This window comes from Elgaria multicarinata, chromosome 14 (assembly GCF_023053635.1).
Source record: "Elgaria multicarinata webbii isolate HBS135686 ecotype San Diego chromosome 14, rElgMul1.1.pri, whole genome shotgun sequence".
NCBI classification, from domain to species: Eukaryota; Metazoa; Chordata; class Lepidosauria; order Squamata; family Anguidae; genus Elgaria; species Elgaria multicarinata.
In genome coordinates, this window is record NC_086184.1 from 16,967,283 (window position 1) to 16,992,429 (window position 25,147).

At 43.5% G+C, this 25,147-nt stretch overlaps 1 protein-coding gene across 1 annotated transcript; it reads right to left on the minus strand.

Moving 5' to 3' along the window:
• On the minus strand, nucleotides 1-11,099 carry LOC134408766 (C-signal-like). Its single transcript, XM_063141182.1, has 6 exons — nucleotides 10,878-11,099; nucleotides 8,996-9,047; nucleotides 5,434-5,621; nucleotides 4,911-5,069; nucleotides 1,253-1,363; nucleotides 1-180 (listed from the first exon to the last, which is right to left on the minus strand). Exons 1-6 carry the CDS (start codon nucleotides 11,022-11,024, stop codon nucleotides 61-63), a joined length of 777 nt encoding a protein of 258 aa, XP_062997252.1. The 5' UTR covers nucleotides 11,025-11,099; the 3' UTR covers nucleotides 1-60.
• Nucleotides 11,100-25,147: the final 14,048 nt, after the last annotated feature.

Consider the following 25,147-nt stretch of genomic DNA (forward strand, 5'->3'; position numbering starts at 1 on the left):
TCACGCTGCCTGTGATGAGGGAGCCCTCCTGCAGCGCACGCAAGCAGGCCTTTGGGTGTATCACCAGGGAAGGTTTTTGCCCTCCCAGTTCACAAAAGCGCCATTGTCCTTCTCAGAGAGACCAGCCAGGGTTTTCAGGACCCCTCGCACACTGCACTCCAGCGTCAGCGGGGGCGGTCCCTAGAAAAATGGGGGGGGGAGAGAAGTAAAACTTTTGTAACATCAGCTGAAAGCATACTACATAACATCTGTGCACCATCAAAGGCAAATGGAGAAGTATTCTCAGTAGTAGTTCAACATATATTCCACTCTGTCCCGGGAATAAGAAAGTAGCCAGCATAATACCAGTTTTTAAAAAGAAGACCCAGGGAATGACAACTGGCTTAACATCTATGATGTGTAAACTTGGCTTCTGCAAAACTTGGCTTCTGCAAAACCTAACTTGGCTTCTGCAAAGGGAAATCCTGCCTCATTTACCTTTGTGAGAGTCAGGAGAGTCTCCTGTTAACCTTCAAAGCTTTTCACGGTCTAGCTCCTGCCTATCTCTCCTCTCTCATCTCACACTATTGCCCCGCTCGTGCTCTTCGCTCCTCTGATGCCATGTTTCTCGCCTGCCCAAGGGCCTCTACTTCCCTTGCTCGGCTTCGTCCATTTTCTTCTGCTGCCCCTTATGCCTGGAACGCTCTTCCAGAACATTTGAGAACTACAAGTTCAATCGCAGCTTTTAAAGCTCAACTAAAAACTTTTCTTTTTCCTAAAGCTTTTAAAACTTGATGTTGTGTGGACTTTATACTGTTAGTTTTACCCTACCCTGTGCCCGCTTACCCTACCCTGTGCCTGTTGGCATTCTCTTCCCCTCCTTATTGTTTTACTATGATTTTATTAGATTGTAAGCCTATGCGGCAGGGCCTTGCTATTGACTGTTTTACTCTGTACAGCACCATGTACATTGATGGTGCTATATAAATAAATAATAATAAATAATAATAATAATAAATAAACAGCTATTTGAAAAAGGTTATTTCTGCACTTTCAAGAGGCTTCTCACAACATCTGCCATGCGAGGCACCTAATGATGTGGAAGGGAAATGCACCCTCCAAATTTGCAACACCGTTAGCCGGTGGGTTTTTTTCCCCTCCAGGGGGGAGCCAAATTATTTGCAAGTTTTGAGTGGAGGAATTTAATGAATAGTGGTGCTGTTTCTTACATCCCCACATTAATGGAGTTGAGATTCCACCCTGAATCACCTACCAGTTGATTTCCCATGTCTGTTTGCAGCCACCCAGGATGGAACGTAATGCACAGGATCTCATCTTTGGCAAACCCCTGGGACTGGCAGCGTGTGAGCATGTTCAGAGCAGTCTAAGAGGGAGACATGACAGAAGCAGAGAGGTGAATGATACATATCAGTTCCATACGATGGCAGCAGTCTAAAAAATAGGCCTGTGTGGGTTTAAGAGATATCATTTAAGAGTCTCCCTACAGACAGATGATTTGTATCAGCTAGTGAAAAGTACACACAGCCCTGAAAAAAGCTTGTGGCTGCAGACGTTCACCTATCATCACCAACAGCAACATACAACCAATTAAAACTCCAGAATACCATCAATATATGATTTAAAACTTCATGAGCGCAGAAAGGAGACCATGTCCTTGCCCCTAAGGATCTTACATTCATACATTCATTCATTATATTTCTATATCTGAAGCTCTCTGGACAGTTTACAAAGATTAAACACTATTTAAAAAAACCCTACTGCCACACAAAAACATATAACCAAACTGCAGTCGCATATATACCTAAACGATTTTACACAATTAACAATAAGAAAAATCCTGATGAAAAGCTTGTCATATGCTGCCAAATGCAGTATTCTACGTGAGAGCCAGGAGACCAAGTTCTAGTCTCCACTCAGCCATGAAGCTCCCTGAGTGGCTTTTGGCCAGTCATTGACTCTCAGCCTGTGATGGTCCCACCACTGGAGTCTTCTTCAAAGGAGAAGCCAGAACCACCAGAGCCAGTTGACCTCTCAGAAGACCATGGAACTAGTCAAGATGGTCCAGGACCCTCAGGAGTGAGGCCTTTGAATCGGCTTCCTAGAGAAGCCAAGAGTTCAGCTTCGGAGGGAGAGGAAGACATTGGGCCACCACCTAGCCTCCGAGAACACCAGCGCTTTAAAGTGCATGAGAAGATGGTTGCCAGGCAAAGGAGTGCTCACCTACAGAAAAGGAATACTCATGAGGAGGACATCCAACAAGCCTCTGATAAGAAGCAGCTGAGTACTGGGTGGGGTTCTAGTAGCTTTAGCTACATCAGCTCTCGCTGGTAACTTGAGAGCTGCTGGAACTAACTCTTCTGCTAGTCTCAGTATTGGTTACCTTGCTTCCTGCGCCTTGCCTTGGATATTCTGTGACCCTTGGACTGTTTCTTGACCTGGCTTCTGTACCTGATGGATATGCTGTGCTTGACTTTCTGGTTGTTGTGTTGACCACTCCTGCTGCTGCCTGATCCTTGTTGAGCATCATCACACAGGGGGAAATTGTGTTTGCATGTAGTTGCTTCTTTGGCCGTGTGTTTGTGAAGAAGGCTAGAAGGGATAGGAGGTGTGTGGGAGACAGATGATGTTGTGAGAGGGACCCATGAAAATCCATGTGTGCCCAGTAACGAGTGTGCAATAAAATGCTCATCTGATGGAGCTTGTTGACTGTGTTTTGACTGGTGCCTGGACTTTTGAACACTCTTTCCTTAGGCTAATCCTCACTGGACTAAACCCTGTCTGCTTAACCATCTGCTTGCCAGACTGACTATTCTATTGCCTTGCTCTCTGTTTGTGCTTGTAAAGAGCCAGGACTCAGTCTAGAGCAGGACACAGCCGAAATAACCTCACAGTGTTGTTGTGAGGGGACAATGGAGAGGTGGAGGAGTGTGTCTACCACCTTGGGTTCTTCAGTGTTTATATATTTAACCCTGTGGAGCCCAGTATTAACAAATGCTTAGATTGAATACCCATGTGGTTCTTTTTTCTCGTCTTTTCATTTTTTAGCTAATTGGTCATAATACCCCCACCTTTTCTTGCAGATACCCTGTCCTTTATAATATGTGTGTTGTGGGGTCAGTTTCTTGCCTCTCCAAAACATCTTTGGTATATAATCAATCAAATCAGTTACCTAGGGAGGTTGTGGGCTCTCCCACACTAGAGGCATTCAAGAGGCAGCTGGACAACCATCTGTCAGGGATGCTTTAGGGTGGATTCCTGCATTGAGCAGGGGATTGGACTAGATGGCCTTGTAGGCCCCTTCCAACTCTGCTATTCTATGATTCTATGAAATCAGTAGAGCAAGTAAGCACACACACACACCCGTTACCCTCATAAAGGAGGGGGAAAGGCCGCTGACCAAGGAAAAACAACATTGGGTTCGTTAGTTAAGCTGTATCCCATCCAAACCTGACCTCCTACCAATATTTGCCTTCTCCGTCTGGAGCAGGGGGTGGTGGAGGAAAGGTGAGCACACCAAGTTCCTTAAGTCCTGGTACCCCCTTTTTTCAGGATTAAAAAGCTGCTCATTCATCAGTTCTGCTTGGCAGCAAGCAAACCAAATTGGAGCGCACAAGCCACCATGGGGTGGGTTGTGGGGGCAGGATTGTGCAGGTCTGGACCCATGTGCTTCAACAACAGCCGCCCATTCTCCAGTGCTGCTCAGGTTGCATGAGTGGACAATGAGCTAGGAGTTCTTGTGGTCCACCTGGTCACCCAAGCCACTGAGTGTGAGAAGCGGTTGCTCAAGCTGGAGGCACAATTGCCATTGCACATCCAGGTTGCTGTGTCAAGTTGCTACTACCACTCACCACTGCACAAACACTCCATTTGAGTACTTGCGCAAGGCTGGTCAGAGATGCTAGGCTCCCTTGCATGGGTGGGAAGATGTAGTCTATTGACCAGGCAGGGATTATTGTTAAATGCAGTTCAGTTTACTGGATCTTCGTTTCAGGATGCCTATCAAGGAGAGACATCCAGGTATAGCTTTCCTACTCCCTTAGATTTCCTTACCATGTCTTCTCCTCCACCAGTTTCTAACCTGTCTCAGTTCAGGTGTGTTCATTCTAAGGTTACAGTCCTGTGCAGAATTCCCTCTGGGAGGAAACCTAATTAAACACATCAGGTATTACTTCTGAAGCCACCTGCACAGGATTGCACTGTAAGGATGCAATCCTAAATGCAGAAATGGATAGTAATTGAACAGCCAGCTTACTTTTCCTTGCACAGATACGCACGCCTGCCTCACCAACATGCTTTTGGAACATGTTACCACTTTCAGGAACCGCGCGACACCTGTGCAAGGTCAGGCAAAGTAACGCAAGAAGTCCCAGAAGTTCTGGTAATCTCTTGAGATACTTTGTCAGACGCACAGGTGCCACATGGCTTTTGAAGGCAGAAACACCTCAGTAACCGAGAATAATCAAAGGGGTCACTTACCCAGGAAAGATCATCAGCTAGGCAACCAAAGCGATTCCTGCCCCCAAATGGGGCTTGAGACCAGACTGAAATGGATCCAGATAAGCAAGTTCATTCAAGTGGCCTGGATCTACCCTCTCAGGCACATTGCCTCAAAGAGGCCAATCAGAGACCAGCTTATAATTATTATGGTCACCAGGGTCTGGTGGCCAGAGCAATTCCTTCTTCAGCCTCGGACAAATATGTCCCTCTAGATAATGATGCCCTAAACAAACTAGTCTCTTATGACAAGATGTTACTAACCAGGATGGGGAAGAATCAAGAGAAGATGTTGTGGGGTAGACTTCTCCAAAAACCTTGCCCGCACCCTAAGATGACATTTACTGGAAGTGCCTCCAAACTTCTTATTTTACTGACATTAAGAAAGCTACCCCTCCAGCCTTTGCACCACTTACCTTGCTGCAACGGTAAGAGATGACTTGATCAAATTCCCAGGCAAAGAGGTTTGTGATGGAGCCGCATTCACTGGACATGTTGACGATGGCTGCTTTGCCACAGCTCATCCCTTTCTGGGGGCTTTCTTGAGCTGCCTTCCTCAGCAAGGGCAGGAACGCCTGGAGAAGGAAGAGCCAAGGAGAGCCACACATTCTGTGGGGAGCAGTGGACATCTCTTCGCCACTGCACAGTTGATGTGCAAATGGCATTCCGGCAGTTACCAGGGCATTGCCCACATGGAAAGGATTTGTGATTCTGGTTCAACAGGTGCAGCCTTCTCCCATCACTTCATCTTCATAAACATGAAGGCTACACCTGTCAAATTTCTGTCTGTTATTCATCAGCTGAATACAGTTCTCTAGTCCAGGAAAAAAGCTTTATCTACCTAAAACTCCATCCCCAAAAAGCACATGCATCAACCCACCTGTTCCCCAAACCTTAAGGACTTTGCAACATAAAGAAGGGACCATAGGATGGGCTTACCTGGCTCACCAGCATGGGCCCAATCACATTGGTCTTGTACACCTGAGCCATGTTCTCCTCTGTCTCTGATTCCACAGTGCTTAGCTTTAAAATCCCAGCATTGTTAATCAACAGATTCAACCCAGCTCCATTTAACTTCTCAGTAACTCTAGCTGCGGCAGCCTTGATGGTGGGTAGTTTGCAGGTGTCTACAGCAGCAATGAGAAGGTGAGCAGCAAAGAGAAGACTTCACACTATTTCATATCTAAGCATCATTCTACTCAGGAGAAAGCCTCAATTATCCACCTTCTGTAGGTATTGCTGTACTACTTGCTGGGGGAAGGGGAGGTCTGTGGCGATACCTGCTTTTCTGTCCCTTAGGTATGTCTGGTTTGTATGTCTAGCGAGTGCGGAATATTTGATTGAGTGGGTGTGGCTAGTGATGCAGTGAGAAAGGGGGACGGAGGAGTATAAATAGTTTGGCTGAGGGGATTGTGGTTTAGTTTGGTCTTGTCTGAGTCTGAGTATTATTCTTGTAGAGTGTCTGAAGCTTGTGCTTGGTGTGTGTTTGGTGTGTGAGGAGTGAAAAGAGATAGGACTTTAAGGGACTTGGGATTGTTGTTTTAAATCTAAAAATAAGCAGGTTTGATCTAAATTGAAATACCAAAGATCTGCTCAATTTCAATAAACTTTACTTTGTGTTCTGTTACCACAAACCACATGTCAGCTCAGATTTATTACCTGCTATTTTACACAGTGTAAAAACATCTATCAATACACCTGCAGTTCAGTACCTCAGCAATAGAACCTATTTTCCAAAACGCTTTACCTTGTTCCCTCACATATAGGGGAAAGGTTGTGTTGTTTTCACCCTTTCCTCAGGCTTTTCAAGAGGTGGCGCTTGGCTTGAGGAGGGTGTGCTAGGCAAGGCCTTCTGTGTAAGGTCATTGTTATCGCAGGGTCTTTTTCTTGAATTGAGTCTCAATGGTGCCAAAATTTGCTATCTATTCTAAACAGACCTTCAACGTTCATGAAATGTGCAGAGCTTCTTCCTACAGCCAGTGAGGGAGAAACAGTGTCCTCTTCAAAGGGAAAGACACAACAAGGCTGTTAAACTATGGGATACAAATAGAACACTACAAACAGAACAACTGATCTCTTCTATTAAGTGGTCACTCAAAACTGTGCTGATTTGCAACTGAATGCATAAACTAATTTTGTAAAAATGTGTTGTCTTCCTAAAATGTACCAAAAATCCTATCTATGGTGTTTACACGTATAAATTTCCCTTTCAGACATGCAATTCGTCATCTGATAAGTACAGATAGGCATGTTTGTGAGAAGGGCCTGGGTGAGTTAAAGCGGAAATATGTGTTGATGACACACCCAGCTCTATTTCTCTGTATCATCTGAACTGGGAGAGGCCGAACATGTTCTGAACCAGTTCCAAGATACAGTTATGGCTTGGATGAGGGCCAACAAACTGAAGCTGAATCCCATTAAGACAAGCCTTGTAGGTTGGTGGTTCCCAGATCCGGGAATTGAGGTGTTTGCACTCCCCCTGAAGGAGCAGGTCCGTAGTTTGGCGGTACTCCTGGATCCATCTTTGTCACTGGAGGCCCAGGTGACCTCGGTGGCCCAGAGCACCCATTATCAACTTCAGTTGGTATGCCAACTACAACCATTCCTTGATAGGGATAGCCTAGCCATGGTCATTCATGCACTGGTAACCTCACGATTAGACTACTGTAATGTGCTCTATGTAGGGCTACCCACATGTGGTTCGGAAGCTGCAGCTAATGCAGAACGCAGCAGCTAGGGTGCTCACAGGGACACCCAGCTCTGTGCATATAAACCTGTGTTAAAAGAACTTCACTGGCTGCCTGTTCGCTACCGAGCCACATACAAGGTTATGTTGTTATCCTACAAAGCCCTAAACAACTTGGGACCAGCATGCCTAGCAGACCTCCTTCCCTTATATACACCCAGACAACTACAATCCTCAGAGGAGGTCCTGCTGGCCATTCCGAGATGAACAGAATGTCGCCATGAAGAACCTCAATGGCGGGCCTTCGCTGTAGTGGCACCCACTCTCTGGAAAACCTTCCCTCGTGCAGTTCAGGAGGCGGAAAATGTAACATCTTTTAAACGCCTCGTTTTCACACAGGCTTTCCCTGGATTTTAACTTAGCTGATTTTTATTTTTCCTATTTATTTATTTATTACATTTCTATACTACCCAATAGCCAAAGCTCTCTGGGCGGTTCACAAAAATTAAAACCATAGTAAGACAACCAACAGGTTAAAAGCACAAATACACAATACAATATAAAACTTTTAATGTTTTAAATTTATCTATTCTTGTTATATTTTTATGGGTTTTAACTGTGCACTGCCCAGAGAGCTACATCTGATGGGCAATATAAAAATGTAACAAATAAATAAATCTCCAAATCTGCGTGAGGCAGCTAGGAATGTATGGGGATTTTGTTTTCAGTTTTCCCCTCTGCAAATTGGAGCCCCTGCTTCTGCCTCAAAAACACTGGTTTTCCGTGTATTTTTCCAACTGCTTCTCAAGCTCCCATGGCTACTGAGCATGCAAAGTCCTCATCGGAATGTTCTCACAGGTTTTTCAAAGAGGCTTGTGAGTGTTTGGGGGGGCATATTTCTTCAAACCTCAGTGTTCCTCTGACCAAGCTGATCCTTCTCTCTTCTTCCTCAGTGCCCCTGTTTTAGCTACATAGATGTTGGCCCTCAACACCTGAGTTTGTTATTAGAGAGAGTAATTACAACGCCTATTCACTCCAAATGCATACTGATTGCTGGAACATATCAAGTTCGGGCTGGATAATTGTGTATAACCTTATTTTGTATCTGCCCGATAGAATGTTAGCTTTCTTTCTACAGTGCCATATCCCATGACTTTCCAACAATGTCTTTGATATTCTAATTGCGATGCACATTTATAGCACAATCCTACATGTCCACTCAGAAGTAAGACCCATGGACTTGGTTCACACAGAACACAAATCCGTGGCTTATTTCACCCATGGGTTGTTGAATTTTGAGTTGTCACGATGTGCAAACTAAGAAACCAAACAATGCAGAAAGAGAACTCCTGGTTTGTTGTTGGGTTGTGAAGTCTGGGTTGTTTAAATTATGGGTTATCATTACATGTTAACTTCAAAGTGTGGGTTGTTCTTTAGTTGTTTGGCTAGGCTACAGAGATAGTGGTCAAGACTGGTTTAAAAAAAATGTTCTACATAGCAGTACTACATGTACTACTACATTTGAGATATTGGAAAGGAGTGGGCGAAAGGAGAAGGAAACAAACAGTCCAGGGATTAAGAGCACAAACCATCATTTGTTTTATCAGCTTCCAGACTAACCATGGGTTAAATAAACAATGGGTCAGTGTTACCTGAGAACCATGTCATTGAGTGCAATGGGTATTATTCCCAGGAACATGTATATTGGATTATAGCCTTAATCTGCAAGGAAAGTAACCTTCTGAAATGTCCTAGAATATCAGCTTATCTTTTCTTCAATTTAGGAAGAGTGAATTTTTAGGGCCAAGCACTTACCCAGTGGAATTATCTCTATTCCCTGGTGTTTGGCAGCTAAATTCCTCAACTCCTGAAAGATTAAAAACACGCGCACACAAAAGATTTAGGATGAAAGTCCCAGAGATGAAGTTATTTGATAATTAGGAGAGTTAGGAGAAGGTTAAATCCCATGTGGTTTCCATTCTCACAAACAAATGCATTTGTTGCATTGTGAGGGTTGTGCAAACTTAACCTCCAGAAAGTATTTCTGCTTAAACATTTGTTTTGCAAACCATGTATCGTCATACAAGGATATCTCAAACAAACAAAAAAGTGTTGTGCAGAGGAAATTCTGTAAAAACAACAACCAGCCAGCCAACCAGCCATGCACTGGCCCTGTACTCACAATCAGTTAAAACAGAGGAAAACCACAGTGTTATTCTTTAGGTTATGTTCTCACAATCAGTTAATACACATTTGTTACCAGCTTGGGCAAGCTATAAGTGTGTTGCTTACTTTTTTCTCACTGTTCCAATACATTTTAATACATGCAGAAATTGCAATACTAAGCCTTTTCACCCAGAAGAACATTCCAGTGAATGCAATGTGATTTAATTTTAGAGATATTTATCCGATGTCATGTATTTTAGAATATTTATCCTGGGTCATTCTTATGGTTTCCAACGCTCAATAAAATCATTGTTTCTCCCTTTAAATGCTGGCCTTCTCTAAACAAGCTATTTACAGCCCACTTGTGACTGGCCACTCACAGAAGTTTGTGGGTACATCTCATGATGCTGTCGGCAAACAGGACATCTCCCATGGTTTCCCCCCTTAGTCTGTTTTTTTAAAAGATCAGAGATAAGCTGGACTAAACCCTTAAAGCCACGCATTGACAGTGTGTAAAGCTATCATTGCACTTTGAACTTCCCAAGAAATACATTCCCTACTATTGGAGGGAGAAGAGGGTAAAATGCCTCCCTGCAAAAACGGGGGAGAAATCTGATGTCCCATCCCACCAAGAGCATTCCTTTAACTTCACTAGGGCTTACTCTCAAGTAAGTGTGCCATGGAGACATAGAGTGTTCTATAAGACCATCACAACAAGACCCTTCCTAAGTGCAACCTCCTGTATCGGAGGCAGTAAGCCTGTATACACTAGTTGTGGGGGGACATGGGTGGGAGGGTGCTGTTGTACCATGTCCTGCTTTGATGGTCCCTGGTCGACAGCTGGTTGGCAACTCTGTGAACAGTGTGCTGGACTAGATGGACCCTTGGTCTCATCCTGCATGGGTCTTCTTATATTCTTATAGTTGTGCAAGGCTTAAATCCAATGTGATAATTTTTCATATATATTTTTCTTCTGTTTGTTGGTTTGTGCTAGCACTTCCCCATGTGTCTACTCAGAAGTAAGTGTGCGAGGGCTGCAGACAAAAACCAAGACTCCCCCTCCTTCCCACGTTCCTTTGCACGCATGCTAAAGAGAGAGGGAGGCACTCCCTGGATTCAATCCTATCTGCCCTGAGAAACAGCAGGATCTTCTGCTTTGTTGCTCCTCTCCTCCCATGTAATGCAGCCCATAGCGATCGTGCCAAAAAACCAGGAAGCCCAACAGCCCTGGGTAAACAACTGTGATTTCCCTTAAAGTAGAGATGCTCTAAATCTCTGGGATAAACCACCCTCTTTCCCATTACTTCTTCACTAATTCTACAAAGAAAGGAGTGATCAAAGCCCATGAAAGGGCAACTATTTCATTAAACAGCTGAACTGTTCCCAAAGACTGTCAGTTGCCCCAAGAATGGGACATTAACAGGTCTTGCGAGAAACCTCCAGCCCTGGGCACAAACACTTGGCACCAGGGGAAGTCCCTGTGCAGAGCCAACCCATCCTAAGATAGAGCAGATTCCGCCCTGGGGCTCACCTGGGCACCTGGTCCTTCTGGGTCCCGGCAAGTGGCAAAGATGCAAGCTGGCCGATTGCCTTGTCCAACCAGCTGCTTGACTATCTCCAAGCCAATGCCCCGGTTGGAGCCAGTCACCAGGACAGTACGTGTGTTCAACCCTTCCATCTTTCTGTCCAACCTGAGGCCCAGAGACTAAGCTCTTTGGCAGACAAAATGCAGTTAAATTTATCCGTCAGCTCCTCCTCCACCTCTGCCCGGTAGGCTTGGCTACAGGGGCGTTGCTGTAGCTGGGGCTCTGAAGGGTCCTGTCATTTTCTCAGAGTCCCAGGACTCAATTGGGGACAGGGGTGGGAGGGGGGAGCTTTGTTCTAAACTAAGTTGCCTGGCAGCAATTTTTCCTCCAGGAGGGAAAGAGAGAAGGGAGAGAGAAGTGGGGAGGGTAATGGGGGGGGGGAGACGAATGGGCAAGGGAGATGAAAAAGGTTTTTTTTTCTTTTGCAGTGGCAGCTCGTGCATGCTGGGCGTAGTGCGGCAGAGCAGTTGATGGGGAGCCAGGTGTAACAATAGGTGGAGGTAACAAGTCGGTGGAGGCAGGCTTTTAAGCCTTGGGACATAAAACTTTTCCTTCGAACCCATATTTTCCTGCTCCAGTAGAAACCCATTTCTCAAAAAGTCAAACTGAGGCAAGATCGTAAAGGGGGAGATGGAGCAACACAACACACAGCAACTCCTTTGAACACACACTTGTCTCCTCCAGCAGAGACCCATTTTTCTGGAAGGAGAACTGAGGGCAGTATCTTCAAGTTCATCAGTGCAAGCTGGAGTGGGGTACGGGGAATGGGACTGAACAATGCAAGCAAATGCAAAATGCACTCCTTTGAACCCACGTTTTTCTGCTGCAGCAGAAACTCATTGTCCAGAAGGCAAAGAGAGACTAGGTTAAAAAAATGAAATGAAATTTAAAAAATTGGCAAGAGACTCCCAGACCTCCACCCCACGCATCAATCTGTGCCTTCAACCATCCCTCTTTCCTGAGGATACAATTCTGCGTACTTACATGGGAGTAAGTTCCATTGAGCTCAGTGGCTCTTGCTTCTGAGTAGACTTACATAGCATTGCTCTGCAAAGATCCCATCCATATGTCTTTTATACACACACACACACACACACACACACACACACACACACCTACCTTACCTTCATTCCTCCTAACCACACTAGTGTGGGGTAGTAGTTAGAGTGTTGGCCTGGCAGTCGGGAGATCTGGGTTCTAGTCCCCACTCGGCCATGGAAGCTCACTGGGTGACTCTGGGCCAGTCACAGACTCTCAGCTCAGCCTACCTCACAGGGTTGTTGTTGTTGTTGTGAGGATAAAACGGAGATTATGTATGCCACCTGGGGTTCTTTAGAGGAAAAAATGAGAAGTATAAATTTAAGAAATAAATAAATAAATAAAAATACAGCTGCTGACCTGGGGGAAGAACATCTGGGTCTGTGGAGAGAGAGAAAAGGAAGGGTGGAAAAAGACCAGAAGGGAAAGCCAAGAAGGGATTGAAAAAAAGGGGGGGGGACTAAGACAGATTTCAGCACAATTCTATAATTCAGAAGATTTATATACAACCTTCCATTGTATGAACAGTGCTTAGGATGGCTTATTTTTAACATTTAAAAACAAATACAAAAAAAGTGCTACAACAACAGTTTATTGCAGTCAATAGACCATTCCAACAAAAATTACATACAAAAGGACTGAGCATACAATTAGCTATTAAAAAGACAAGTAATCATAGAGGATCTAATAGAAATGACCAAGTTCAAAAACTTGGCCACTTGCTCGGTGATTGATTTGTCTGAGTTCCGAAGTAAAAGGGACATTAAGAATTCAGTTGGGTGACCAGGAAAAGATTGTAAAATGGGGTTCAGAAGATCATTCCTAGCCCCTTGGTAAACTCTACAGAACAGTAACACGTGTGATACAGTGCAGGCACCAGGCGGACCTCTCTGGGGAGCTCATTCCACAGCCAGGGTGCCACAGTGGAGAAAGCCCTCCTCGTAGTAGCCACCTGCCTCACTTCCTTTGGCAGGGGCTCACGGAGAAGGACCCCTGTGGATGATCTTAAGGTCCAGGCAGGTACATCTGGGAGGAGGCATTCCTTCAAATAACCTGGCCCCAAGCCGTTTAGGGTCTTGAATGTTAGTACCAGCACTTTGAATTGGGCCTGGACCTGGACTGGCAGCCAATGAAGCTGGAAAAGGACTGGCGTGATGTGGTCTCGCCAGCCAGTCCCTGTTAGTAAATGGGCTGCCCTGTTTTGTACCAGCTGAAGTTTCCGGACTGTTTTCAAAGGCCACGTATAACTCATTGCAGTCATCCAAACGAGAGGTTATCAGAGCATGGATGGCTGTAGCTATGTTATGCTTTCTATAGTGGATCATCGAGCAAGTCTCCCCCTATTTTGGGGACAATTGAGTGCTTTGGTAAAAACTCTGGCTATGCAGTTAATAAACAGAAGATGGAAATCTTGGCTATTAATTTGGATGTCAACGAACAACAATACATTGAGTAAAATTATGGCTTGAGGGTCATGGTCCATTCAGTAAAATATCTTGGGGTGAAATTGGTCGCAGATGCGAAGAGAGTGGCTAAGATAAATTACAAAAATCTGGTCCAAATGGTTAAAAATGAGCTTGGTAGATGGAAGAGACTAAAACTATCTTGGCTTGCAAGGATAAATGCAATTAGAATGTCAATAGTTCCAAGATTTCTGTATTTGTTTGTCATATTGCCCCTATGTATTGATCCTAAGGAACTGAAAAGTTCGCAGAAAATTTTAGACAACCTTATTTGGCAAGACAAGCATCCTAGAATAGATATTAATACAATGCAGTGCCCAAAGCAAAGGGCGGGACTTGCTGTCCCAAATCTGGGACTCTAATATGACACCTCTCAACTTGTATGGGTGCATTTATGGCTGTTTCCAGGGGAGAATAGGGTGTTATATGATTTATAACAACCATTTGTGGATATCCCATTGAACTCTATATTGTGGTGTCCTAAAAGAAAAAGAGGTACATCTATTCTACAAACTCTTGTTCCACAGCAGCTGCTGAGGACCTGGGATAAATATAAAAATATTTTGAGTCCTGGAGTTTCACCATGGACTTCAATCATAAAGCACCCTAATTTGCATAGTAATGCTCAATTAGAGGATTTTCAGAATTGGTAGGCTAAAGGAATCTCAAGATTAAGTGATGTTATTATGCAAGGAAGATTGACTAGGCAGAAAATTTCAATTGAAACGTCAAGATGGATTCCACCTTAGTTCCAATATTTTCAAATAAGGATTTTTTTGATTAATTTACTGGGCCCAAGGTTGACTCTTAGGGAACTAACAAACTAACAGATCATTGAAGGTGAGAGAAGGCTATTATCAGTGAATTATAAGATATTATTGGATTTGAAAATTAAGGAACCTATGTCAAGGAAAAGGTGGGAGAGGGATCTAGGAATACCTATTTCAGAGGGAATGTGGCTAAAAATTTGGGGATCGGTTGATAAGAGCTCTTATTCACTCTCAGTTCGGGAATCCCAGTATAAGTTAATGTAAGGTGGTACCTAACACCAGAACATTTAAATAAAATACAGGCTGTTAATTATTTTAAGTGTTGGTAGTGCCATGTAGTTAATGCTAATCTTAAACATATGTGGTGGGATATATTGGTCTCAGATAAGTCGAACCATTGCAAGATATAATTGGCCACCCATTAAGACCAACCTTGATGTTGATAATGTCTCAGATTATTATTGATGAAATTCCTGGTAATTTAAAGTCCTTGGTTACAATAATGATAATTGCAGTTATTTTACTCTTCAACATCCTCTTTCTACCGAACTGAATTCTTTAGCCAGCACCCAGCTCTTCAGGGTACTTCTGAATGTTTCGAGCTGCAGCTTTATGACTCAATTAGCAATTCAGTTATATATCACTCAATTAGCAATTCGGTAGCCAGTGTACAAACTAAAGGAATTCAAGGCACTTGCAAATATTTACAAAGAGAAGCGTGAAAAGTTGATCCACCTGCCACTGGGAACTAGCCGGCTTTGAATAGAGCCAGGAAGAAGAGTGGTTAAAATTGACAATGGGATCTCTGTGCTTGGCATATTTCCTGCAAACAGGGCTGGCGCTACCATTAGGCCAACTAGGCAGCCGCCTAGGGCGCAGACCCCAGGGGGCGCAGTATTGACCTTTAAGAGTCACATTTTTATACAAATTAGCTGTTTTAAGAAAAAACAGAATAAAAGGAAAATATAGTTCAGAAACTCTTCCTGAACAGCTGAATCGAAGTTGGCAATTTTGGGGTGGGGTGGTGCAAGTAGTTCGCCTTGCCTAGGGCACAAAAAAGTCTGGCACCAGCCCTGCCTGCAAAGTGTCAAAGGGATGCAATTCAGTTTCTATGTTCCTGGAGGTTTTTAAGAAGAGGCTAGACAACCACCTCTCATGGATGGTTTAATTGGTTTTCCTGCGGTGAGAGGGAGAGAGCACCAATTAAGTGAAAGAAAGGGGGAGATGTAGGACTTCATCCCACATACCCGTTTCCCTTGAATTATCCCCATAGCATAAGCTGTCGTCTTTGTCGCTGTTAGCTAAATCACACCCCGGTCAGCAGCGCTCCTAAATTCCTTTGCATACCAGGAAAGGGTTTAAGGGGAAGAAATGTAAAAAAAATAATAAAAAAATCAATGGATGACACAATCTGATTCAAATTTGGTATGCTTAAAGCCCTCCTTAATATCTATTACTGTGCCAATTTTGATGTCTTTAGCTTTAAAACTTACGCAGATGTAAGCATTTGTTTAATTTGTACTTTAAACGTATCAAATCATTCTCCTGCGCCCCCCGTGGCCGCTTGGAGAACAACAAAAGATTCACTCCTAAAGAGGTAGCTAAATAGGTTGGTTCTTTTATATATGAAGCACAATTAAAGCAGGATGCATGGGAGTACTTCACAGTCAAAGCAGGTTATAAGATGGAAAACTTCGGAGTCCTTTGCACGCAATTCGGAGTGATTGCACAGTATAACCCTGGTGTGATGAAGCTAGTACTCTGGTGCTATGAAAACCGTGTATCTTAAAAAGCTCAACATTTCGGATATACAATCCTTCTTCAAGAGCTATAAGAGATGAAATATATATAACGATAAAACTGAATGAAAACAACACCCATATTACAAAGTGCACTTTGCAGACTTTCTTGTTTTTTAAAGAATACCTGAATGTTTAAACCAGAGCAACTACATACTTTTGTTTTATAGAACACAAGGTTCTTTGTTTAAAGAAGGAAAACACTATCAGTGATTTGAGGGGCTGTCTCCCTCCCTAGATATCTGATGTGAGATCAGTCAGCTTTGACTTTCTATTACGGTGTTTAACCTGTGTCTTCAACCATTGCTCAACTTTCATAGTTGTAAATAAAAGAAAATATTACAAAATACCCCTGAAGGGTATTTTGTAAAATATTACAAAATCCCCCTCCAACAACCTCCTTCGAAAGAAACGAATCCTGGACAAACATAATGCCTCTGGAATGACTCACTATTCTGACAAATAGGCTCAAGATGATACCACTCTAGGCAAAAGACACGTCCTCTGAAATTTCGCCGATTTGCAGGTGTTGCTAAATTTGTGCAGAGGAGTGGTTTCTTGACATTAGCCTCAATGATGCTGGGAATTGCTGTCTATTTTAAACTGAACTCAATTGTTCTTGAAATATCCTGGGTTTCTACCTATGGCCAGTGAGGACTCACAGTTGAAAATGCCAGCTGCTTCCCTTGAAATGTTCCATCTTGGAGAGCGCTTCAGTCTATAAAGACCTCTTCATACATGCAACTCATCATTTGATATGACAGATATATCAAGTACCAAACGTGGGAGTGTGAAAAAGGACCTCCACTTCGCAAAACATCAGGGATATACAAAAACAAATCTCTGTGAGGAGGCCTTCTCACCACTTTTGGCAAGTCAAGAATTGTCCTTTACCCAGTTCATGATATCTCCTGGAAATAAAGAGAAAATCAATTGATTCTCTCCTATTTGTTTCTGGAACATGAGGGTCACTGAACCCTCGCAAACAGTGATGGTTGTCATGTTTGTGTCTTTGCAAGCAACTGTCTACGGAGACCTGAAATGACATCAAAAACATTGTTCCAAGAGTTTTTTAAAACAATCCAGCATCATAGACTGTTGTAAAAAAGGCAAATTCCATATTAGGTATAATTAGGAAAGGAATTGAGAATAAAACTGCCAATGTCATACTGCCTTTATACAAATCTATGGTGCGACCACACTTAGAATACTATGTACAGTTCAGGTCACCACACCTAAGAAAAGATATTGTAGAGTTGGAAAAAGTGCAGAAAAGGGCAATTAAAATGCAAAGGGGATGGAGCATCTCCCCTATGAAGAGCTAGGATTGTTTAGCTTGGAGAAAAGGAGGCTAAGGGGAGACATGATAGAAGTATACAAAATTATGCATGGTGTGGAAAAAGGGGATAGGGATGCATTTTAATCCTTTTATTATAAAACTAGAACCAGGGGGTCATCCCATGAAACTGATTTGTAGGAGATTCAGGACAAATGAAAGGAAGAGCTTCTTCTCACAGCGCGTCGTCTAACTATGGAATTTGCTACCGTCAATTTGGATGGCTTTAAAAGGGGGTTAATCAAATTCATAGAAGATAAGGCTATCAGTGGCTACTAGTCCTAATGGCTTCATGCTACATCCAGTATCAAAGGAAGTATGCCTATGTACTCTACTTGCTGGGAACATGGGTGGGAGGGTGTTGTTGCAATCGTGTCCTGCTTTGTCGGTCCCTGGTCAACAGCTGGTCAGCCACTGGGTGAACAGAGTGCTGGACTGGTTGGACCTTTGGCCTGATCCAGCATGGCTCTTATAGAATCATAGAATCATAGAATAGCAGAGTTGGAAGGGGCCTACAAGGCCATCGAGTCCAACCCCCTGCTCAATGCAGGAATCCACCCTAAAGCATCCCTGACAGATGGTTGTCCAGCTGCCTCTTGAAGGCCTCTAGTGTGGGAGAGCCCACAACCTCACCAGGCAACTGATTCCATTGTCGTACTGCTCTAACAGTCAGGAAGTTTTTCCTGATGTCCAGCTGGAATCTGGCTTCCTTTAACTTGAGCCCGTTCTTAAATCCGAGCATCTGGGGAGGGGGTGGAATTACTTAAATCCAGTTAAGATCAACCAACTAAAATTCCACAAGAGGTTGTGCAAGCTTTTGAGTTCTCAAGAACTCTTCAGGTGGTCTTAAAGGCAGGGGGTGGGGCAAGAAGCAGAGAGGTTTTAAAAAAGGGGGGGGGACAGGACTGGCCAGATCTACACCAAGCAAGATATAAGACTTTGAAAATGGTTTGAAAACAATATATGGAATGTGTCCTGGGCCTTGTAAAAACCATTATAAACTGTTATAAAGCAGTAGTGTAGATCTTGCCCGGGAAACTCTGCTTTGAAATGGTAATTGCAGACTGGTATTATGCCTGAGCTTAATTTCCAAAAACATAAAGGCCAACTGTAACTCTCTTGCCTTGGCCAGAACACACTGGGGGGGGGGCAAGGGGGGCTGAGCAGGCAGAGAGCAGAAATAAGGAGCAACAAAACATCATCCTTTCACGGCATTTCGATTGGCCTAATAACAGCATTGCCTAACTGTGGGTTTTGTAATGCCATGTTTACCCAAATCGTTGGAGTCCTGGAGGGAAGGTAATACCAGCCTGTACTTGAAAGCTCCACACGTGCTACAGGTTAACTTGCAGGCTGCAGCATTCTGCCTCTAGACTGAAATTATTGGCTTGCTACCCAGTGAACGTGTAGTTGGCAGGGGGAAAAGGGCACCACTGAACAGATAAAGCATAAGAGACTAGTTCTGGTGCTGTTGAGAATAGTTGAAATCTTTAATAATTCTTGTCCGTATGCAAACAGACAAGAATTATTAAAGATTTTAACTATTCTCAACAGCACCAGAGCTAGTCTCTTATTCTTTATCTTGCTACCCACTGAACCTTGATCTGCGCTTTGAGGTTTATATAATTACACACGTGGGACCCTCAATAAAATCTTGCAGGCCATGTACCGTTCACCCCGAACAGGAGTGCTAGACGCTTTGTCAGCTGGATTCACGGGCTCCATCACAAACCAGTCCTTCCTGCTGGACGTCTCCTCCAACTTCCTCCTTAAGGATGTGTCAGCTTAGGGACTCTTAACTGGCAAGAGTCTAGCACTGCGAAGGTTCCCATAGCATGACAGTGCACAAGCCGCTTTGTTTGTGTGTCAGCTTAAGTTCTTGCGTTTGGCAATAGCAGAAGGGCCATAGATCAATAGCAGTGCAAATGTTTTGCTTGCAAAACGTCCCAAGTTCAATCCATGGCATCTCCAAGTAGGGCTAGCAAAGGCCCCTGTTTGAAAAGCTAGAGAGCCACTGCCAGTAAAAATGAGCTGAATGGGCCAATGGTCTGACCGGAGGCAATGAAACGGCTGGGCCCATAAGGTTTCTGCCCCAGGTGTGTTTCCCAGAGCCCGGATCTGTTCTCCAGAGCCCCAAGTGTCTATTGATGACAGTGGAAGTGTGTGTGTGTGTGTGTGTGGTGATTTCAAGGCAGGTTGTAGCTGCAGGATGGGGGTGAAGTTAGCCCTCACCACATGTTCCAACACCCCCCTAACATGGAGTGATTAATAAATTTTGCTCAAAGGTGTTTTCATAAAGGACAACTGTCTTAAGTGAATCCATTGTCCAAACAAACTCTGATCTTACTACTTGGATAAAAGGTCCTTATTTAGCCCTCCAAATCTAGAAGAAAGGTGTATTCACAAAACCCTACCTGAACAATGAAGATGTTCTTTTGTCTATTTAATACGCAAGTACATTACATACAAGACTTATACAGCCCCTGGATAACTAACCTAGGGAGTTTTTCTCATCACCAAGTGAAAAGGGGGGGAGGAAAAAAGCTTGAATCCTTTGGTTACCCACAGTGGTGGATTCTCTTCTTTCTTAATGGCTTTTCCTGGTTTTGGAGTTTTTGAATTAGAACGTGCAGTACTTAACATCCCAACTTAGATGGAAACTGCTCTGAGTAATGTAGGATCCACTTTGACTTACCTGCAAATTGAAATAACCTCCCTTAAATACATGGTCGTTCAAAACAGGTTGGCCTTGGATATTCTCTTAGCTCAGCAGGGTGGCACCTGTGCTCTTCTGAATCGGACCTGTTGTTTTTATGTAGGCAAAGCAGGTGAAGTGCAAAAAGAAGTAGGAAAAAATTAAAAAGGCAGTTAAAGTGTTTCAAGCAGTAAGAGAAAGTGAGACGAATTGGGAAAGCCTATGAAGCTAGCTCCCTAACATGGGGGGATGGTTAAGAGCTTTTGTGAAAGGAATCATAATTGTAGTAGCAATAGTTATTTTGATCGCTATATGCTTTTGCTGTGCTTTAAATATTATGACAATATTTTGTAAGAAAACTGTGAACGTTCCTACAGATACTTTAAAACTTTTGGCTTCTCAAATTGCCAGAGAATCTGTAGAGCATGCTGCAGAGCAAGAGAGTGGGATTAGAACCCTAATGGGGAGAACTCTGGAGTAACGGGCATGGTATCGACCACCAGGAGGGAGATTGTCGAGGAAAACAAGATGGGTGGTCTTTCACCTATGCCCACCGGTATAGGAAAATAAACTGCTTTGGCTCTTCATTATAAATCAAAAGATTCATTCTTTCAGCGTAACTAAAATATATTAAGACTGCGACCACTTTCACAACTAACAGTCTATGTTCAAATACATGTCACAAGACTGTGTCTCTACAGAAAACAGTTAGAGGGTGGAGTGAGATATTTTCAAAGCAAGCTAAACCGCAAAAGGGAAACAGTTGGATGTGTGATTGCTTGTTTGTTGTTGTTTATTCGTTCAGTCGCTTCCAACTCTTCGTGACTTCATGGACCAGCCCACGCCAGAGCTTTCTGTCAGCCGTTGCCACCCCTAGCTCCCCCATGGTCAAGTCTGTCACCTCCAGAATATCATCCATCCATCTTGCCCTTGGTCGGCCCCTCTTCCTTTTGCCTTCCACTTTCCCTAGCATCAGCCTCTTCTCCAGGGTGTCCTGTCTTCTCATTAAGTGGCCAAAGTACTTCAGTTTTGTCTTTAGTATCATTCCCTCAAGTGAGTAGTCTGGCTTTATTTCCTGGAGTATGGACTGGTTTGGTCTTCTTGCAGTCCAAGGCACTCTCAGAATTTTCCTCCAACACCGCAGTTCAATAGATCTTCCTTCGCTCAGCCTTCTTTATGGTCCAGCTCTTGCAGCCATAGGTTACTACGGGGAATACCATTGCTTTAACTATGCAGACCTTTGTTGTCAGTGTGGTGTCTCTGCTCTTAACTATTTTATCGAGATTTGTCATTGCTCTCCTCCCAAGAAGTAAACGTCTTCTGATTTCCTGGCTGCAGTCAGCGTCTGCAGTAATCTTTGTGCCCAGAAATACAAAGTCTGTCACTGCCTCCACGTTTTTTCCCTCTATTTGCCAATTATCAATCAAGCTGGTTGCCATAATCTTGGTTTTTTTGAGGTTTAACTGCAACCCAGCTTTTGCACTTTCTTCTTTCACCTTTGTCATAAGGCTCCTCGGCTCCTCCTCGCTTTCAGCCATCGAAGTGGTATCATCTGCATATCTGAGATTGTTAATGTTTCTTCCTGCGATTTTAACTTCTGCGCACAAGTTGAATAGGTAAGGTGAGAGTATACAACCCTGCCATACTCCTTTCCCAATCTTAAACCAGTCCGTTGTTCCGTGGTCTGTTCTTACCGTTGCTACTTGGTCATTATACAGATTCCTCAGTAATTGCTTAAATGATTGCAATACCCATTTACATATTGTTTTTCTAGTCTTAACACTATTTGCACTCTGCACATGCATAAATGCCTTGTCTATCAATGGTTACTGTATTAAAAAACTGTATTATGATTGGTGGGGAAGTTCTGCCATTGTTTCTAAGGGGAACTGACCCTATAAATATGTTAGCCTTTCCTGAAATTAGTGGGCAGTTCCTCACGTCCTCTGAGGGCTTACCAACTTTCTAGAGAGAGAGAAATTGTGTCATGAGAGTCTTTGACCACCACTCAGCGAACAAAGGGGACCCACCTTTTGGGGTTCCTCCACAATATATAGGAATTAGCATAGGCAATTTTATGCAGATTTGTGCCGTGTGAGCCTGGCCCCCAAAATGTTAAGTCGCTAGCAATGCCCCTGGGTCTGACTCAATAGAAGGGGCCATTTCTTATCTTCCAGCGCTACACAACTGCTCATCAAGTGACAAAAAAGAAGAAATTATTGTGCAGTTCTTCGAAGCTTGTTGTGTTTGTGTCATTGTATTTGATGTTCACTGCTTTGATACCTTCGTGGAAAACAGTATTTGAATTTGAAGAATAAATAATAATCAGTTTGAAGAATAATAATACATGCATCATATTTGCCATGGTGCAGCTAAAGACTATAGGTCATAGGAACATAAGAAGCGCCATGCTGGATCAGACTGAGGGTCCATCTAGTCCAGCACTCTGTTCACACAGAGGCCAACCAGCTGTCAACCAGCAACTCATAGGCAGAATGCAGGTACAATAGCATCCTCCCACCCATGTTCCCCAGCAACTGGAGCTCCTTGCTAAGTGTGATGTGTCAAAGTTGTTAAGGCTTGTCTTAAGGATTATAGACTGCTCCCTCACTGCAAACAAACTTCTTTCCGTGCTGTATTATATTACCTTCCCTTTCCCCGCCCTTTCTGCATTCCTTTTCTTAAGAAGACTCATTCTGGATGGGTTATTTACATTTTCTCAATGCCAGAGATTATAGAAAGAGGATACCCCCCAACCCTTTAGAACATTGCAATCAAGATCTCTGTGTGAAAATAACAACTTGCATAATCGTAAATAAGCCCTGTGAATTCTCCTTCTAAAGAAAACAAAAAACCTTTCACTGATCATGGGAACAGGGAGCAGGTAATAACGTTCATATTAGTGAAGTTCCTCTCCATACTACCTATCCTCTCACTGAAAAGCATAAATGTTGCCATGCGAGTCAGACATCTGCTTGAGATGGGGGCGAAACCTATCTCTTCTCCTGTCCAGATGCGAAACCCCAAGACAAGGGCAAAGAAGGAAATGTTGGTTTCACATGCACCCCTCATCCAGTTTGCAGCCTTCTAATCCTCTCCCATGGACATCTTGAATTTGGGTATAAATGTTCAAGGGTATCATTAGTCCTACTTCTATCAAACCAGGTCTATCCCCATCCTAATCTCATATCTTTGGTTTTCTTTACCTACCTAAAAGCACAATACTTAACATTTATAACCACCACCCCTGCATCCAAGTAATTACCATCCAAGTAATTTATAAAAACGTTGAACCACACAGACCCAAGGACAGAGCCCTGCATCATTCTGCTCAAAACCTCCCTCCAGGTTGACACCGAGCAACTAATGAGCATCCGTAGGGTATGGTGGTGCAACCAGCTCTGGATCCACCCAACAGTAGCAGTGTCCAACTCACATGTAACCATCTGGTCAATAAAGATGTCAGGGAAACATTGTTAAACACTCAGCTGAAATCAAGATATACTGATTTGGTTCGTACAATCACCACAATGGGTTGTGGCGCATGCTGGCTGTCATTGCGGATATTCAAGCCACAGCAGGCGATCTCCATGGCTTAACATGATGTCCGTACCCACCACAAGGGTTATTTATGTGATTAACAAACCACCCACAACCCTAAACCAGATTACGGGTTATGGATGGTATTCATGGCAACAACCCACCTTGCACCAGGTTCGGATGTCACAATATGCCATGGCAACCACCTACCACAGTTTGAAAATGCAACACGGCCAGCCGCAAGGGTGCAACCCAGCATGGCTTAAATAAGCCACAGTGTGCCGCAATGATTATGAGAAGCACCTCGCTATGTCCATGGTGTTCCCAAGTACTCTATATAAATAGAGAAGGTTGGTGAACCCATGCTGGCTCCTAGTAATTCATGCTTATTTTCTAGATGTTTGTAGACCAACCACTTACTAATATGTACTAAAATTTTGCATGGGATCAACTTCATGCTGAGTGATATATAGTTTCTCCAGATCTTCCCTTTTCCTTCTTTTGAAGATGGTGACAACATTTGAACATCGACAGCAGTGATGGGTGACTTGTGGCCCTCCAGATGTTTGGGCTATAATTCACAATTTGCTGGGCACCACACCCATTCTCCAACATTTGTAAGATATTATAGACAGTGTTTCTGATATAGTGCCTTTTGACAAAAGGCTTTTATTAAGCACTCATGATAGCTCACTCACGGTAGTTTGCAAGTACTTTTACATTATGTAGTCATCCTCCTGTTCTTTATAACCATTTCCCCAGCTTTTTCTAGATTGAGGAAAGTGTGGTATTGTTTAGAAATGGTGGGATAAAACTCTTGAGTATGTATGCAATTCTGCTATACCACACCGCCATGTAGTGGTTGCAGAATGAAACATAGAAAGGCAGAGAAAGGAAAAATCCAGAAAAAATGTATAATTGAACCAATCTTAAACCTGCAAAGAATCCGGAAGCAGAAGCCTCGCTAAAGGTGCAGGTTAAAAGATTAATTTAGAAAAGCACATAACGTCCACAAGTTCTTTCTAGACCCTGGGGAATAATGATTTGGCACCGGAGATTTGAAATCATTCCATTTTCTATTATCTGTCCCTCCTCTTTAGGAATCCACTCTGCTATTTTAACCCTTCAGTTTCTAAATAGCGTTGTCTTCCCATCCATGTATTTTCTTTCCACCCTAAAACTCTAGCCAAATGGGATCTCCAATCACAACTGGGACCACAACAAGAGGGGAAGTGCCATAGGCCCTACAAAAAATATTCTCCCCAAAACATTTGGGGTTGGGGAAAGGGGGACTCCCTATCTGGCTACAGAATGTTATTTGGATTCCGGAGCTCCGGAAGTTGCAGCTTGACCAATGACTAGGCATGGCTAAATCAGCCACATCCGGAAGTACCCAGGGTCTGTGTGCAAGGGAGGTTATTTTGCACCACTGCGGCCTGTACCTTGAAAGAGTATATTTTCACTTGTACACTTGCATTCCTTCGCCCCCAAATGACAAACAAGTGAGATCGCAAAGGGGAGCCAGAATTCACTACAGTACACAAGGCAGCTGGAAGAAAGAGGGAGTGGTAAGA

Bases quoted from the DNA above. Each gene is read 5' to 3' on its own strand.
- LOC134408766 (XM_063141182.1), bottom strand. From the start codon at position 11,024: ATGGAAGGGTTGAACACACGTACTGTCCTGGTGACTGGCTCCAACCGG. The intron at 5,622-8,995 runs GTAAGTGCTTGG...TTGCTGCTGTAG, and splicing joins AATAGAGATAATTCCACTGG to ACACCTGCAAACTACCCACC. The intron at 181-1,252 runs GTAGGTGATTCA...CCATTTTTCTAG, and splicing joins CAGACATGGGAAATCAACTG to GGACCGCCCCCGCTGACGCT.